Source organism: Pelodiscus sinensis, chromosome 11 (genome assembly GCF_052426305.1).
Source record: "Pelodiscus sinensis isolate ZL-2025 chromosome 11, ASM5242630v1, whole genome shotgun sequence".
In the NCBI taxonomy this organism is placed as follows: Eukaryota; Metazoa; Chordata; order Testudines; family Trionychidae; genus Pelodiscus; species Pelodiscus sinensis.
In genome coordinates this window covers 5,320,277-5,336,721 of record NC_143062.1, presented here as the reverse complement: position 1 = coordinate 5,336,721, position 16,445 = coordinate 5,320,277, and the positions used below count along the sequence as shown (strand labels likewise).

General features: G+C 46.6%; 1 protein-coding gene across 5 annotated transcripts in view; it reads left to right on the top strand.

Moving 5' to 3' along the window:
• HRH1 (histamine receptor H1) overlaps nucleotides 1-9,710 on the top strand; it is a 51,441-nt gene extending 41,731 nt beyond the window's left edge. For 2 of the 5 annotated variants that reach the window (XM_006117618.5, XM_014570744.4), the window contains one exon: nucleotides 7,599-9,710. In XM_006117618.5, coding sequence (XP_006117680.2) covers nucleotides 7,718-9,130 — 1,413 coding nt within the window. In that variant the 5' untranslated portion in view covers nucleotides 7,599-7,717 and the 3' untranslated portion in view covers nucleotides 9,131-9,710. Of the gene's footprint in view, nucleotides 1-2,970; nucleotides 4,717-7,598 lie in introns of all 5 variants that reach the window. The other 3 variants (XM_014570746.4, XM_006117617.5, XM_075939624.2) reach the window with 3 other exon arrangements.
• Nucleotides 9,711-16,445: the final 6,735 nt, after the last annotated feature.

Here is a 16,445-nt window from a genome sequence, read left to right as displayed (position 1 = left end):
CATAATTGGAGTCGATGTATTTTAGGTCTAATTGCTGTGGGGCCTCCACTGCAGGGGGTCAATGGGAAAATGATTTCCCTTATTTTTCTCATTCTGGCAGAGTACCAGAGTCAATGAGAGAGCAGTTGGCAGCTAGACCCACTAAACTGACCCCCAAAGGATTCCTTGCCGCAGCACCGATCCCCAGTAAATGCAGACACACTCTCTGATCCCCTGGTATAATGCTCCATTAACTAGCCAGCAAGGTGCAGTCTTACATCAGGAAATTGACACCTTCAGGACTGACTGTCTCAGGATGCTGAACTTCGGCTTTTCTGTTTTCTATTGTGCCCAGACAGATAAAAATACAAGCTATTGACTATACAAATGAAGACTCCAATAGGGAAATCTTCCCTGGGTGCAGATCAGAGGCCAATGTTGGTAATTCAACTGCTAAATAATCCACTTCTCTGGTAAATTTATTCTGGCTACGTCTACACTGGCATGATTTTCCAAAAATGCTATTAACGGAAAAGTTTTCTGTTAAAAGCACTTTCGGAAAAGCACGTCTAGATTGGCAGGATGCTTTTCCGCAAAAGCACTTTTTGCGGAAAAGTGTCCGTGGCCAATCTAGACACGGCTTTCCGCAAAAAAGCCCCAATCGCCATTTTCGCGATCAGGGTTTTTTTTGCAGAAAATTGTACTGTGCTGTTTACACTGGCCCTCTTGTGCAAATGATTTGCGCAAGAGGGCTTTTGCCCGAACGGGAGCAGCACAGTATTTCCGCAAGAACACTGACAATCTTACATGAGATCGTCAGTGCTTTTGCGGAAATTCAAGTGGCCAGTGTAGACAGCTGGCAAGTTTTTCTGCAAAATCAGATGATTTTGCGGAAAAACTTGCCAGTCTAGACGCAGCCTCGTTGTTTTCTCCCGAGTCACTTTTATTCTCTGATGTGTCATTAAGGGAGGTTACTGTGTATTCTAGCCACCATCTCACTGCAGGGTGATGGAAAACCACCTGTATCTTTTTTTTTTTTTTTTTTTTTTTTTAAACAAACAAAAATGCAGTTTTGTCTTCCTAAATGTTTCATGCTATTCAGTCATTGCAGTATCCATATTTATAGTTATTTTCAATCCACTTTTTTCAGCACCTGTTAATGAGTTTACTTAAATGTTATATTAGAAGATATTAGAGGGGTGTTAAAGGATTCTGTGAAAATTAAAGTTTCACCTGAAAAAATTATAGAGTAGCTTTTATTGTCCAGATACTGTACAGTAATAAATGCATTATCCTTATTTTATCGTATCCTAACTCATAATACAAAGTTAGGGGATGTAAATATGTTTACTCATCCAAGACACTAAGGGCATGTCTGTCAGCAGAGGCATGTAGATTAGGCTACCCGACATAGTCAATGAAGCGGGGATTTAAATAATTAAAATAAATATGGCCACCGCGTTGTGCCGATGATCAGATGATCCGGCAGATCACTACAGTCTAGACACAGATCTGTTGGCAGGGGAAGCCTTTGCCAAATGATCCCTTATGCCTCGTGACTATGTCGGGTAGCCTAATCTACATGCCTCTGCCAACAGAGGCATGTAGTCTAGACATATCCTAAGGGTATGTCTACACAGCAAAGTTATTTCAGAATAATGGACATTATTCCAAAATAACTATGCAAGTGTCTACATAGCAATAGCATTATTTTAAAATATTATCAAAATAATGGGCGGCTTATTCCAAAATCTGTAAACCTCATTCTGCGAGGAATAATGCGTCTTCCAAAATAGTTATTTTGAAATAGGGACTGTATAGACAGGGCAGCTGAAGGTATTTCAAAATAATGGGCCTCTATCCCTTCCCAAGGTACCCTGCTGGCCACTCTGTAGGAAAACTCTATATTCCACCCCTTTCCCATGAGCCCTTAAAGCTGCAGCTGCAGTAGAAAGGGCTTGTAGCAAGCACAAGGCCCCAACAGCCCTGAGCCTCCCTGCAGGCTGCCATTGCCTCGCTTTTTCAAAAAATGAGACAGTTTGCTGATCCAAGCCAGCCCTCTACTGCTCCCAGGGAGCAGTCAGATGGCTCTCAAGAGCCTGACGGGGACCAAAAGAGACGTGTGCCTTCCTGGTCTGGTGCAGAAATTCTGGACCTTGTTGAGGTCTGGGGTTATGAGATTAGCCCCAGGATATCTGCGCCAGATGCAGGAATGCAGACGTCTGTGGCCACATGGCTGATAGCTTGGCCAACAAGGGACACATCTGCATTCAGGAGCAGGTGTGGCTGAAAGTAAAAGAGCTCTGCCAGGCATCTGCCAGGGCCAGTGTGGGCAGCTCCTGCTCCAGGGCAAAACCCCACACCTGCCCCTACTTCAAGGACCTGGACTGCATCCTGGTGGGCAGGGCAGTCCCTTCACACACAGACCCTGGTAGTGGATTTGGGGCTTGAGACGCCCGTCATCAGCCTCCCAGGGGACAGAGACAAGGAGGAGGAGGAACAGACGAGGCCAGCACCATCACCCTCCTGACCTTGGAGCTGTGTACCTCATGCTGTGGATGTGTCCCAGGCATCATCTGAGGCCAGGGAAGGAACATCATGTGAGTGCCATCACGTTCCCTTCATACAGGAAGCGGAGGGGCTGTCCGGGGAAGGGGACACTTCTCACTCGGTCCTTGCAGCCTTGCATGCAAGAGCATGTGTTGTGCCACTCCTGGCCACACAGCACAAGGAAGCTGCCACAGAGGACCCTTGTGCAGGGTATCTGGAGAGGCCTGACATACTCATGACACCGAGGTGGGACACCCTCCCTGCACAAGCCACTTCTAGAAGGCGGCTGGGGACACACACGGGCATGCCCGCACTCTTAGAGTAGCATCCGCTCCTGGGGACAGCGTGGTGAGACGCAGCTGCTCTCAGCTCACAGAGGGGGGAAGGCTTCAGGCACAGTGTCCCCGGGGATGACTGACCATCTCTCTTTATTCTCCACAGCCAGACCAGCTGTGAGAGGGGGGTGGTCAACACCCCCCGGGGACAGCCTCCCAAACCCAAGGGAACAGCAGGTGCTGGAGACCCATGGACGACTTCCAGAGTGAGCACCTCACAGCACTCCGATCCCTGGAGCAGACCATCCACCACAGGCTCCAGGAAGACATCCAGCTGCGACAAGACACCTGGTGGGAGCTGCTAGCTCAGCACTGCACCATGTGCGTGGCCGTGTAATCCCTCACCGCCTGCTCCTGCTCCTATGCCTGCTCTCGCTGTAGCTCCCTCTCCCACTCCCCCTTACACTCCTCCCCCAAGGCTGCTGTGACCCCTGCACCTGTGGCAGTGGGATCACCACAGCCAGGCACCACTCCCAGCCTCAGCCATGAGCCTCTCCCCACCTCTTCTCCATCTTCCAGCTCTCTCCTCCCCCTCCAAGGTTCTCATCCCCCTCCTCCCCGCTCTTTGCTCCCCTCTCCCAGGTTCTTTCCCCTGTCCCTCCCCAGTTACTCTGACCCTAAATAAAAAGAAACGGAGATTTTAGTTTTTCCAAAACAAACTATCTTTTTTATTGTCTCAACAGTGCAGGCTGGGAGGGGAGGAGTGTTGGAGGAAACTCAGAGAGGGGCAATGCACAGGCTTCTAGTGGCGCCTAGGGGAGAGTTTCACTGGGGCGCTACGAGAAACTCTCCCTCAGAGAGCGCTGAGCGCTGCGAGAAACTCTCCCTCTCCCGCATGTGCACAGACCCCTGATGGGCCTGCCAGATGGCACTGCCAATGCGGTCAGCCTCCGCCCCCCAGCCAAGCCGGAACGCCTCCCCCTTCCACTCACAAATATTGTGGAGCACACCATGTGAGGGATGTTGCACTTCCCAAGGTCCAGGCAGGTGAGAAGGCATCTGAACTGCGCCTTCAAACTCCCGAAGAGGCCCTCTACGACCATATGAGCCCTGCTGAGCCTGGCGCTGTAGCATGGTCAACATGGCCGTGTATGGCTTCATGAACCAAGGCAAGAGAGGGCAGGCCACATCCCCCACCATGCACATGGGCACGTCCCCAACCCTGATGGTGCCGTGGGGAAGGAAAATTTCCATCATGCAGCTTCTCAAAGACGCTGGAGTTTCAGAACAAGCAGGTATCATGCACGTTCCCTGACCATCCAATGTCCGTAAACTGGCACTGGTGGTCCTTGACGGCCTGCAGGACCATTGAAAAGTATCTCATCCAGTGGTCGGGAACCTGGATGGGGAGGTGGGTGTCATCAATGGCCCCCCCACATTTGGGGAAACCATGTTGGCAAAGCCCCCAACAATGGTGTTCACATCACCAAGGTGGATGACCTTGTGCAGCAGGACGGTTTTGATGGCCCACATCACTTGCAAAAGGAGACAAACAGAGATTCACAGGGGTACCAGAGCCCTTGGGAAGTCCGTCAGCCCAACTCCCTATTCTTCCCTCCCCTGCCATACTGGAGCAACCCCCGCTACTCACCCCATCCTCCGGAAGGACTTTGTGAGGGTGGTACTAAAAAAAACCTCCAAGGGAGAGGGCTTGAACCACTCTCCCACCCCTTTCCTTAGTCCACCCTACACCTTGGAACAATAGCCCAAGAATGCTGTGTCTGCATGAGCATGGCCCCGATGGTCGATCTCCCAATGCAGAACTGGTTCCCAACAGATCAGTAGCTGTCCAGCGTGGCGAGCTTCCAGAAGCCATGGCAACCCACTTCCGGAGGGGAATGGTGCGTCTCATGTGAGTGTCCTGTCACCTGAGGGCGGGGTGAGCCACCCACAGAGCTCCAGAAACTTTTCCTTTCTCATCCTGAAATTCTGGAGCCATGCCGGTGGGACTGGATTATCATGGAAATGCTGGCCTCCCCACTGTTCCAGGATAATCCAGTCCCACCAGTCTGGTTGTGTCCAGAAGCCAAAAGCAGTGGTGCAAGGTGTGAAGAGGGGGGAGGGGGGGATTCAGCTGCATGAGCCGTGCCACAGAGATCCAAGGAGGGTCTCCCAGAGGAGCTGGGGCTTGGGTTCCTGCAGGGCCTGGGCTGCAGCCGGCACAAACTGCTGTATGAGTTGCAGCACAAGCCGGAATAGCCGTAGACTGCCCAGAGGCAGCTCCGGCTCCATCACTAGCAAGCTGAGGGGTCCACAAGGACAACTGCAGCAGGCAAAAGAAAAGGGTTTGCTGTCCCTCGAGGAGGCAGGCAAAAGAAAAAAGCCTGAGCCATGGCAGAATAGGGGTTCCTTTAAGCAAGAGCCTCAGCTAGCCTCAAGCAGCAGCCACAGGAAGTAACTGCTGACCTGATGCCCTGCCTTAAGTGGTTCCCAGTGGCCTTAAATGCGAGTTAGTGTCCAGTCAGTGTGGCCACTCTATTTTGAAATAGCTAAGCACTATTTCCATGTGCTTTTGGTGTGTAGACGCGCAATTTCAAAATAAGCTATTTCAGAAGATATCTTCTGAAATAGCTTATTTTGAAATAAATCTGCAGTGTAGACATAGCCTAAAATGCCTATTTCAGCTCTCAGGAAGACAATTCATTTAATTTAACTAGGATTCTGTGCCTGACTTCTGCTATAAATACTAGTCAAATAAGAATAATTTCTCAGATACTGTGATCCAGTGCCACCTCCACTCAGCTGCTCAGGCCTTCTCTATGCACAAGTTTGAACTGATTTAATTAAAAGTGGTTTAAAAAACTGATTTAGTTAAACTAGTGTAAATTCTTTCTATGAATGCTCTTGGATTCATCTAAACCTGGCTTATTTCCAAATGATTCCGTTTTTACTGAGTTAAGCTAAATGGATGAGACACACTTATGGGATTTATTAGCAGAGAGGCATCTGTATCTCATTCTTGCTTTAAAAAAAAAACTCTTCTAGTTATCTGGTATGTGTGCAAGCAGGAGTGTATGTAATTGGACCAAGGGAATTTATTTGAAAACTATTCTTGATTGGTAGTTTTTCATATATTTAAAACAACCTTGAGTTAAAAAACACCTCACTTTCAATAAAAGAAGGTTTGGAAGGATTCAAATTTTAAATTAGTATACTGCAGTAAATAGAGACTTCACCATACACAAACTGATGAAAAAATTTCTGAAATATACCTGAAATTTCAGATAGGCAAATTAAGCAAAAAATGCTAGCTAAGCACTTCTTTAAGGATTTGTTTCATTTCAGAATATTCACTTTGTATATTTTGACAAGTAAAGTTGGGGATTTGTGTTTTAGAAGTTAAAGCTTTAGCTTTTTGAATCTCAGCATCTACTGTCAGAGAGTTATTATCTGATCTTCCCTATTGTCTGGCACTCCCCACCCCCCAATTTCCCACAATAAATAAAAATAAACATTGATATTATTCATCAATTTTTTAATAAAATTCAGTTATTCCAAAGCCTGTATAATTTCACATGTGCATATTTTATGGGTTGAGAGTGGTTCATTAATCCTGAAAACACTTGTTTTCACCAGGCTATTTTATTAATTTGAATTTCAAAATGTAGTAAATTATGTAATCTCAATTTGGAAATTTTCATGTATCCCTATGTTGAGGAGGAAAAGATTAGCTATTATTTAATCACCTATCATTTTGATTGGATGCTTTAATTAGTTTTAGATTTAGTCTCATCCTTGGTTTCACTCTTAGGACTGATTTGTCCCTTCTGTTTGGCTGGAACAGAAACTATGAATTGGCATTGTGATTTGTAATGCCTTATTATTTTGGAGCTGATAGTTGAATAAAATACTGCCCTCCCAATAGCAAATGCATGGTAATGACAAACAGAACCAAGGCTAGAATGGAGCCCTATTTCATACAAGTACCCACTTTGAACTACACAGTGGATGCAAAGAGTAGAAAAGAACAAGCTAGATTTAGGCCCAAGAGATTCTGTGTAGATCACATATTTACAATAAGGATGATCATAAAAGTAGGATGGCACTCCTCCATCATCATCAGTTTCACTGATTTTCAAAGTTATCTGACAGCCTGAACAGATACATAGTGTGGAATATTCTTCCAACCTACAGAATCCCAGTAAAAGTTGTCAGCCTCACTAAGGCCATATATAATTTTCCAGGGCTGGTGACACACTCTGCCAGGCCCTGGGCAATGTTGGGAGTTGGTAGGGGGCTTGACTCTGCCCTAGTAGGGGCATGGGCTCAGGCAGAAGGTTGTGGCTATGGGCAGTGCTGTGTGGACTGTGCTGCAGGGAGCTCCAGGAGCAATTGAAAAGGCCCAGGGCTCTGGCTGCTGCCACTGCTGTAGTAACAGTGGTGGTGGACTGGAGCCCCAGGCCCTACCCCGTCAGTGGTCCTGTGTGCTTCCTACAACTCATTCGATGTTTCCAAGCCTAAAACTGATGAATGTTTGCAAAGCCCCATCAAAGGAAAGGTATGATGCTAAAGTGTGCAGCATTATTTGTATTGTATTGCCAGTATTGAACCAAGGGAGTTTGTGGAGTCCCTGTCATTGGAGGTTGTAAAGAACAGGTTAAATAAACCCTGTCAGTGATGGTCTAGGTTTGGTTGATCCTATTTCAGTAGGCTGGGTGGGGAGATGAGATGGGCTTGATGTCCTCTTGAGTTCCTTATAACCTTGTACTATGATGCTATTTTTTTCTCTTACAGAGTCACAAAAAGAACCAGAAAGCAACAAATTATAAACTCAACCAGGCTTGTAAACAAAAGCGAATTGCCAAGATCCTGACATTTGCCCTGATTTCTGCTCTGTGACTTTGGGCAAAAAAATGTGTGAGCTCAACAAAAACACAACAAATAACTCAACAGTCACTCACCCAATCCCACTAGGTCTGGTCCTGGGTAGCATCTCACTGATCACAGTCATCATGAATATTTTGGTCCTATATGCAGTGAAAACAGAAAGAAAGCTGCAAACAGTTGGTAACCTGTACATTGTCAGCCTATCCGTTGCAGACCTTATAGTTGGAGCAGCTGTTATGCCGCTGAACATGATGTACCTACTGAAAGGCAAGTGGGTACTGGGCAGTCTAGCCTGTTTGTTCTGGCTCTCAATGGATTATGTAGCCTCCACAGCCTCCATCTTCAGCCTTTTTATATTGTGCATAGATCGTTACCGTTCAGTACAACAGCCACTCAATTATCTCAAGTACCGGACCAAAACTAGAGCATTGGTAATGATTTCTGGAGCTTGGCTGATTTCTCTTCTGTGGATCATCCCGATTCAAGGCTGGCATGCTTTTGCCAATATTAGGAATCGGACAGTGGGTGAAGTTACCTGTGAAACAGAATTCTCCCAAGTCACCTGGTTTAAAGTGTTGACAGCAATTGTCAACTTCTATGTCCCATCTTTACTGATGTTATGGTTCTATGCAAAAATATACAAAGCTGTCAGGAAACACTGTCAGCACCGAGAGCTCATCAATGGATCTTTTCGATCTTTCTCAGAAAACAAAAGTGTACATCATAAAGGGCAGGAAAAGCAAAAGATTTGCCACAAAAAGTCAAATAAAGATATACCCTCAAGTCTTTTGAAAGGAAGCTCTGCAGATCCTTGCTGCAATGTAAATCTCCACTTTCCTCAGTCTAAACGTATGGAGGCAAAACTTCAACTTGGCAGCTTTGACAACTGCCCAAACACTCTCATTACAGAAGATGACAGCAAAGTAGTAAACCAGAACTGCTTTCCTCTTGCTATTGCCCAGACTCAGTCAGGACCAGATAAAGTAGGAATTAAGTATGTGTCGGTCAAGAAGGGGCCAGAGTTAAGTGACACATCAGATGAGCACACTTTCATAGAAGGGGTCTTGTGTAAAAATGACTCCTATTCCACCCTGGAGCCAACTTCTAGTGCTGAGGACAAGACTAACAAAGGCCTTGGTTATCTGAAGAGCACCTGGCTGAGACTGCGCACCCAGTCCATGCAAGGGGTGCATCTGAACAGGGAGAAGAAAGCAGCCAAGCAGTTGGGTTTTATAATGGCAGCCTTTATGCTGTGCTGGATTCCTTATTTTGTGCTGTTTATGGTAATAGCCTATTGTCAAAGCTGTTGCAACCAGGGTTTCTACATGTTCACTATTTGGCTTGGTTACGTAAACTCCACTTTAAATCCATTCATCTATCCCCTCTGTAACGAGAACTTCAAGACGACTTTCAAAAAGATCCTTCATATTCACTCATAACGTATCTTCAGGCTGTTTTTATTTGGATTAAAAAAGCAAGTCCAGGTTTTCAAAGAAAGAAAGCTTTCCAGTTTCAAAGGAAATTATGACTGAGATAGAAGGCTTAAATGTAAACAGTAGACCTATCATGTGAAAACAGAAAACACATATTTACATGACAAAGAGCTTTCAAGTTCAACATATTTAAAAGGGAACTGATTTTGACCAGGATTCCTAAAAACTCAGGGCTCAGACTCAGGACTGCTATGCTAATAATGTATATATTTTACAACTTTTAAGATTTCCTCTTTACATTGTGTAGAACAAAACTGGAAAGATGGACAGAAATCTTTAGTTATGAGCTAATTAGATGCGGAAAGAAAGGAAATACTTCAGTTTATATCCTCTGTAACTTCTAAAAAGTTAACTTGGAAACATGCTGCTTGTTGAAGGCACCAATCTCTCACAATATATGCTTTTTCATGTAGTTAAAAGGATGGCACTTGAACTGTTTGAAAATATAACCTATTTATTAATAAATTCCCCCAGAATAATGCACTTATAGAGATAAGTTGCATTGTCATGTAATATAGAAACTATTGGTACTGTGTTGATTTCTAGCAGCACTGTGCATTTTCTATATGTTAAATATTTTTGCCAAATTTAAGACTTCTCAAACCTATCTTACAATAGTTTCCTTTGCTAGAAGAGAATACAATGGTTTCTAAACTTGCACTGTATAGACAGAGAATAATATTGTTTTTCTCCTTTCTAAAACTAAGGGCTTGTCTCCACTACAGGGTGGATCGATGCTACAGCGATCAATACACTAGCATTCCATTTAGCGAGTTTAGTAAAGACCCTCTAACTCAACCCACTAAATCAATCACTCTCCTGTTAACTCTTGTACTCCAGCAGAATGAGTAAGGAGAGTTGACAGGAGCGTTTTTTCTGTCAGTCACCTGCAATGTGGATCCAGCAGTAAGTAGATCTAAACTACATTGATTTTAGTTACGCTACTAATGTAACTCAAACTGTATAGCTTACATCAACCTGTTCTTGTAGTGTAAACCTGCCCTATGACAGCAAGTCCCACTAAAGCTGGTGTTCATATGCTACACTACACTATGTGAATTCTTCATACAAAGCTGCTTACAGCAACTAATCTTTTCATAGGAAGGAAAGTGAATGATTAGAGTACATTTTCCTCTGTCATTTAAGTTTAATTGCATCTTCCAAGCCAGTGGTCCCCAACCTTTACGGGCTCCTGGGCGCCTGGGGGCGGGGCCACACTCGCACCGGGCGCCCGGGGGCGGGGCCGCGCGTCCTGGGGCACGCCAGGGCCGGGGCCGCCCGAGCCCCTTGTGCCGTGGGCCTGGGGCTGGCGCCGCCGCCCGAGCTGCGTGCTTGGGGCCGGCACCGGCACCGCGCGCCCGCATGTGCCCTGGGGCTGGGGCCGCCCGAGCGCCACGCACCAGGTGCCGGTGAGTGTCGCGCGCCTGGGGCTGGCGCCTCCAGTGCGCCGGGGGCGGGGCCAGCCCGGGTTGTCGGTGGGCGCCTACAAATGCCCCGGTGGGCGCCATGGCGCCTGCGGGCACCGTGTTGGGGACCACTGTTCCAAGCCATACTGTAGTGGCCATTACACATTTCCTGAACTAAGCTATGAATGGAACATTTGTGCCAAGAAAACAAACAGCTTGATTTGGAATGACTGAAGAGGCTTGCAGTCTGAGGTGACACCAACAATCTGGCACTTGTATATGCACTGGCTGACTCCTTTGCCCCCTATATCTACAGTTTACCTCTGATGCCCAGAAATAGACTTCCCCTTCCACACAGCAGAATGAACTCTGCCCCACTGAGTGCATTTAAATACATATTAAAGGTCAGAGGATGACAATACAATATAATTCCTTAGCTTAGAGTAGTGGTTTCGTACCTGTGGTCCACGGAGGTATGCAGACTATGTCTATGATTTCCAAAAGGGTCTGCACCTCCATTAAAAAAAATGTAGGGGTCTGCAAATGAAGAAAGTTTGAGAACCACTGCCTCAGAGAATGCATATATGGTGGTAGATATGATAAGTCTGCTTGTACCAGAACAATTGCCCCAAAATTAGGTCATACAGAGGGTGCAGAGCATTTCTGACTATATTTTATGTGACTATCGTATTACACTATGACAAGGGTACATCCTTTCCAATGGGAATGTGTGAAAGAATCTCTATAAAGAGAATCTCGTGTATTACTCATCCCTTCAGGGAGGCGATTGCCACCAGTACTGAGATGGTTTCTGACCCTCTGCTTCTGTGCTATCCATTTCTATAAATACAATGACCAGACTATTTCAACAGCTGTTCACAGTTCTTTGTGCAGTAGCTTGGAGGGTGCTTTCCAGCACAAACAGCCAGACATACACTGCTTCTGGTAATGCCAGCAGGCTAAAACTAGCAATATGGCTGCAGCAGCATGGGCAATGGCTTGGGCTAGCTGCCCCGCTACAAACCTGCCCAACCCCCTCGGTATTTACTTGGGCAGACAGAGCAAGACACTGAAGCCAAAGTGCTATTTTTAGTGTGCTAGCTCAAGCAGAGCTAGCATATGTCTCTACTGGAGCTGGGAAGCACACCCCCAGCCAACATGAAGACATACTGGAAAGATACGTGTACGTGATACATATTTATGCATACTGTGCAATCAGGAAGACGAATGACCTCATTTTCAGATATATCACCAAAATTTAGTATGAAGTTCAAAAAGTGGCTGTCCTTTCCACTGCTATTCTGGTATGTTTGCCCGCCATGAGTGACTTCACTGGTTCCTGACTGACAAACAGGAGGCGGGTGCAGGAGTGGCACGAGGGGGCACATATAAGGTGCTGGCCAGCAGCTGCTGGGAACAGTCCCTGAGCATCCAGGTGCATTAGCAAGAGTGAGGGTGGGCTGGCTTCCACAGAAAAGTGCAGTTCCCCCCTACACTTATCAGCAATGGTGGGGGAAGCAGAGCAATTCGGCCCCAGCTCACTGTTCTCCCAGTATATTGTATGGGGAAGGGAGGGCAGGACCACCCCCACTCTCACCAGTGGGAAGTGGAGCGATGTGGCTGGGGAAGCAGAGAGCGCTGGGGCCATGTTGTTCTGCTTCTCCCACTGCTGCTGGTGTGTGGGGAGGGGCTGGACTCCCACAGACATGCCATACTCTTGACCCCACTAGTCCCCCAGAACACATTGCATGGAAACGGGGGTTGGGGAAGTGGCGGAGGAGAGCAAATGTGGAGAGAGGTGGAGCTGGAGTGGAGGAGAGATGTCCCAGCCCTTCCCCAGCTGGGGGCAGGGTGGACACATGGCTGATGGCCCCCCATGTCTCCCATCACCAATTGTCCCTGGGTAGGTGCATCTGTCAGAGATCAATTAACCTAGCTAGCAGCCAAGGTTTTTCATTATAGCCATGTAAAACGTTAATGGAGGTATGAGAGAAAAGGGGGCTGGGCTGAAGGGAAGATACAAAGGAAGGGAAGAGTGGCTTTTACCGTTGTTATACACTAGCAGATGTACCTGGCATTGCTCAGGAGTGCAACTCAAGAAATGGTTGGCTGGATTTTGTTGGGAAATTGAAGGAGGAGCTGCACAGAGGCAGGGGGTCGAAGGGCATCCCTAGGACCCATGAGGACCCTTGTAGGGGAGGAAGGGTAGCAAATCTCCAGGTGAATTGGCGAGGTGGAGGAGGACGAAGGAAATACCCAGGCCCTGTAAGGAGGTGAAGGCTTGGGCGGGGGGGGGGGGAGAGAAAGGAAATCCCCACATTCCAAGTGAAGTGGTGGGGGAAAGGATGGGAAATTGCTAGGCCCTGTAGGAGCCTCACAGCAGGAGGGGGAATTGCTACACACCCATATGGAACAGCAAGGGATGGGGAATGTGCAGGCATGGATCCCCAGGCCCCATAGCAGGGTCAAACAAACAGATGGACAGCCAGACACGTCATTTCTAATAGATAGATAGATTGTAGTACAAACAGAAGATCCTAGTTTAAGAGAATAGTTGGGAGTAAGGACTCCGGTATTTCCTGTATGGCCATAGACTTTAAGTGACCTTGCGCAAGTTAGGACCTCTCTGTACCTCACTCTCTTCATCTGCAAAATGGTTACCTACCTCACCGGGTGTGGCTTAGTATGTGACTTAATAATGAAATTCTGAAGTTTAAGGTGCAATGTAAATGCACAGTATTATCATCCTTCTTCAGTTACCTTACCCGCTTTAAGAGCCTCAATGCTCTCAGATGTATTGAAAGAACTATATTAAATGAAGACTCATTAAATCTACACTTACTAAATTGCACAGCAGTAACAATTTTCTCCATTATAGAAAGCACTGATAAAATTATCTGGTCTGTGTTGGGCTGCAGATCAAACTATATGGTCCTAGTGGTCCCTTCTTGTGAATATCTAAGCCGGGCAGAGTAAAATCATTGAAAATTAAGGTTCCAAAATGATGTCCAGAATAGAGACGATACCTTTTATGAAATAGGAATAGCTAAGCAAATAAAAGCATATTTAACTTTATTTTAGCATCAGGACTTTTTTCCTGCATAAATCTTATTCAATCTTATTACAATAGTTGCAAAGCAATGATGTAAGCAGGGGCCAGTTGCCACTATCACCTTGGCTTTTATATAATGGGCCAGAGTGGCTTTATATTTTATATCGCCTTGGCTTTTATATAATAGGCGCGCATGATTGAAACTGTGCATTCTAAACTCTCTCTGATTTAGCTGTGTGACTCCTTGCTTTGCTAGTGGCATAGCTTATCTGCTAGCACATCTATAAAGTTGAATCTTCTGGTGGTAACGGAGGTGAGACTGGGCCTCAGGCATAGAAAATTAGGGTTAGTGACAGGGATGATCTTAGTGAAAGAGAGTGAAACCTGGTGCAAAGTAACCATATTAGCAGCTGAGGCTGAGGAGAAGGTTTTGGCCGCTGGACCCTGTATTTCTTCTTGAAACTGTCTTTATTAATAAGCCTAGAAAGGACGACTTTATCTCTGAGTGTGTCACTTTATTTTGAGTGGGGTAGGAACATGTACCTGCCTCTCAACTCTCAGAAAATTACATCAATGGGATTTCTTCTGAAGCAGCAGTGACATCTATTGGCTAGTTAGAAAAAAAAAGTCCTCGTTTTCTACCCATTGGAGTACAATGTACATTCTATTATGGTACCAAAATGCAGAGGTCCAAAAAGCAATTGGATTCCAGCAGCTTATTTATTTTTCCTATTATGAAAAAAGTTAAACATGTTTGTATAAAAGAGGCTGCTACTTTCACTGACATTACATCAAGAAGATGTATTGAGGGTATGGGTGTTTTAGGGGATTACATTGTATTACACAGCACTGGCACTGTGTAGTGGGAGTCTAGGACATCTCCTTCGATAAGCAGGATATTATGGCACAGGCTTCAGAAGCCTTTGTGTGAGGGTGCTTGGTTTATTCTGTTCCTGACAAATGCCATATTTGGAACGAGGCTACACACGGCACGGAGTAGGTAGTTCGAATTAGGCTCTCTAATTCGAACTACCTACTCCGTGCCGTGTGTAGCCGCGGGCACGGAGTCCGCACTAATGGGGATTTAAAAATGGCGGCGCCCGGCAAGATGCAAATGAAGCCCGGGATATTTCAATCCCGGGCTTCATTTGCAACTTCAAATGACTACATTAGCCACCCTAGTTCGAACTAGGGTGGTAGTGTAGACATACTCTAAGAGAGTGGGATCCTGCCTGTAGATTTGGATTAAGAAGCTGAATGCAAGGTGGGGAGAAAAGGGTGAAGATCAAAGGAGCCACCTTGATGGTGAAAATGAGCTTGTAGAGCTTGAGTTGGAGTGAGCTAAAGGAGCCTGCCTGTGGGGAACAGGGAAGACTCCATGCACACACTGGGAGAGGAGAGAGCAGGAGTCTGAAAGCAGGTGCACAGTGGAAATGGTGCTTACATAGCACATTTGATGTAGTATCAATTGAACTTTCACCTGGTACTTGTATTGCATACACAACAGGGGCATGAAGAGAGAGTTGGAACTGGAGTTGTAATACTCCATGCATCTGAAGAAGTGGGCTGTGCCCATGAAAGCTCATGATACCATCTACGTGTTTTGTTAGTCTCGGAGGGTATGTCTACACTACAAAGTTAATTCGAACTAACAGCCATTAGTTTGAATTAACTTTCATAGGAGCTACACAGGCAAACCGCTAGTTTGAACTTAATTCGAACTAGTGGAGCGCTTAATTTGAACTAGGTAAACCTCATTCTACGAGGACTAACGCCTAGTTCGAATTAAGTAGTTCGAATTAAGGGCTGTGTAGCCACTTAATTCAAACTAGTGGGAGCCTAGCCCTTCCCAGCTTGCCCTGGTGGCCACTCTGGGCCAAACCAGGGAAACTCATCTGCCCCCCTCCCAGCCCCGGAGCCCTTAAAGGGGCACAGTCTGGATACGGTGCCCGTGCCAGGTGCAAGCCTGCCAGCACCCAGCCAGCAGACCCTGCACCTGGCACGGCATGAGCCAGCCACCCGCTGCCACCCAGCCCTCCGCCTCTTCCCAGGACCAGGCTGGCGGCTCCCAGGAGCCTGCCCGGCCGCAAGAGGTGGACACCCTTCTGGTCTAGTGCGGAGATCGTGGACCTCATCCAGGTTTGGGGGGAGGCTTCCAACATCCACGACCTCCGCACTAGGCACAGGAATGTGGCCGTCTAGGGCAGGATAGCTGCCAGCCAGGCCACCAAAGGCCACATGCAAAACCAGGAGCAGGTTTGCATGAAAATCAAGGTGGTCCAGTGAGACCCCGCCCCTGAGCCCTGAGCTTAGAACATAAGACCGGCCGTACTGGGTCAGACCAAAGGTCCATCTAGCCCAATAGCCTGTCTGCCGACAGCAGCCAACACCAACTACCCCGGAGGGGATGGACCAAAGACAATGACCAAGCCATTTGTCTCATGCCATCCATTTCCAGCCTTCCACAAACAGAGACCAGGGACACCGTTCCTACCCCCTGGCTAATAGCTCTCCGTGGACCCAGCCTCCATGACTTTATCTAACTTCTCTTTAAACTCTGTTAAAGTTCTAGCCTTCACAGCCTCCTGCGGCAAGGAGTTCCACAGGTTGACTATTTGCTATGTGAAGAAGAACTTTCTGTTATTAGTTTGAAGCCTGCTACCCATTCATTTCATTTGGTGTCCTCTAGTCCTTATATTATGGGAATTAATAAAGAACTTTTCTTTATGCACCCTCTCCATACCACTCATGATTTTATAGACCTCTATTATATCCCCCCTCAGTTTCCTCTTTTCCAAACTGG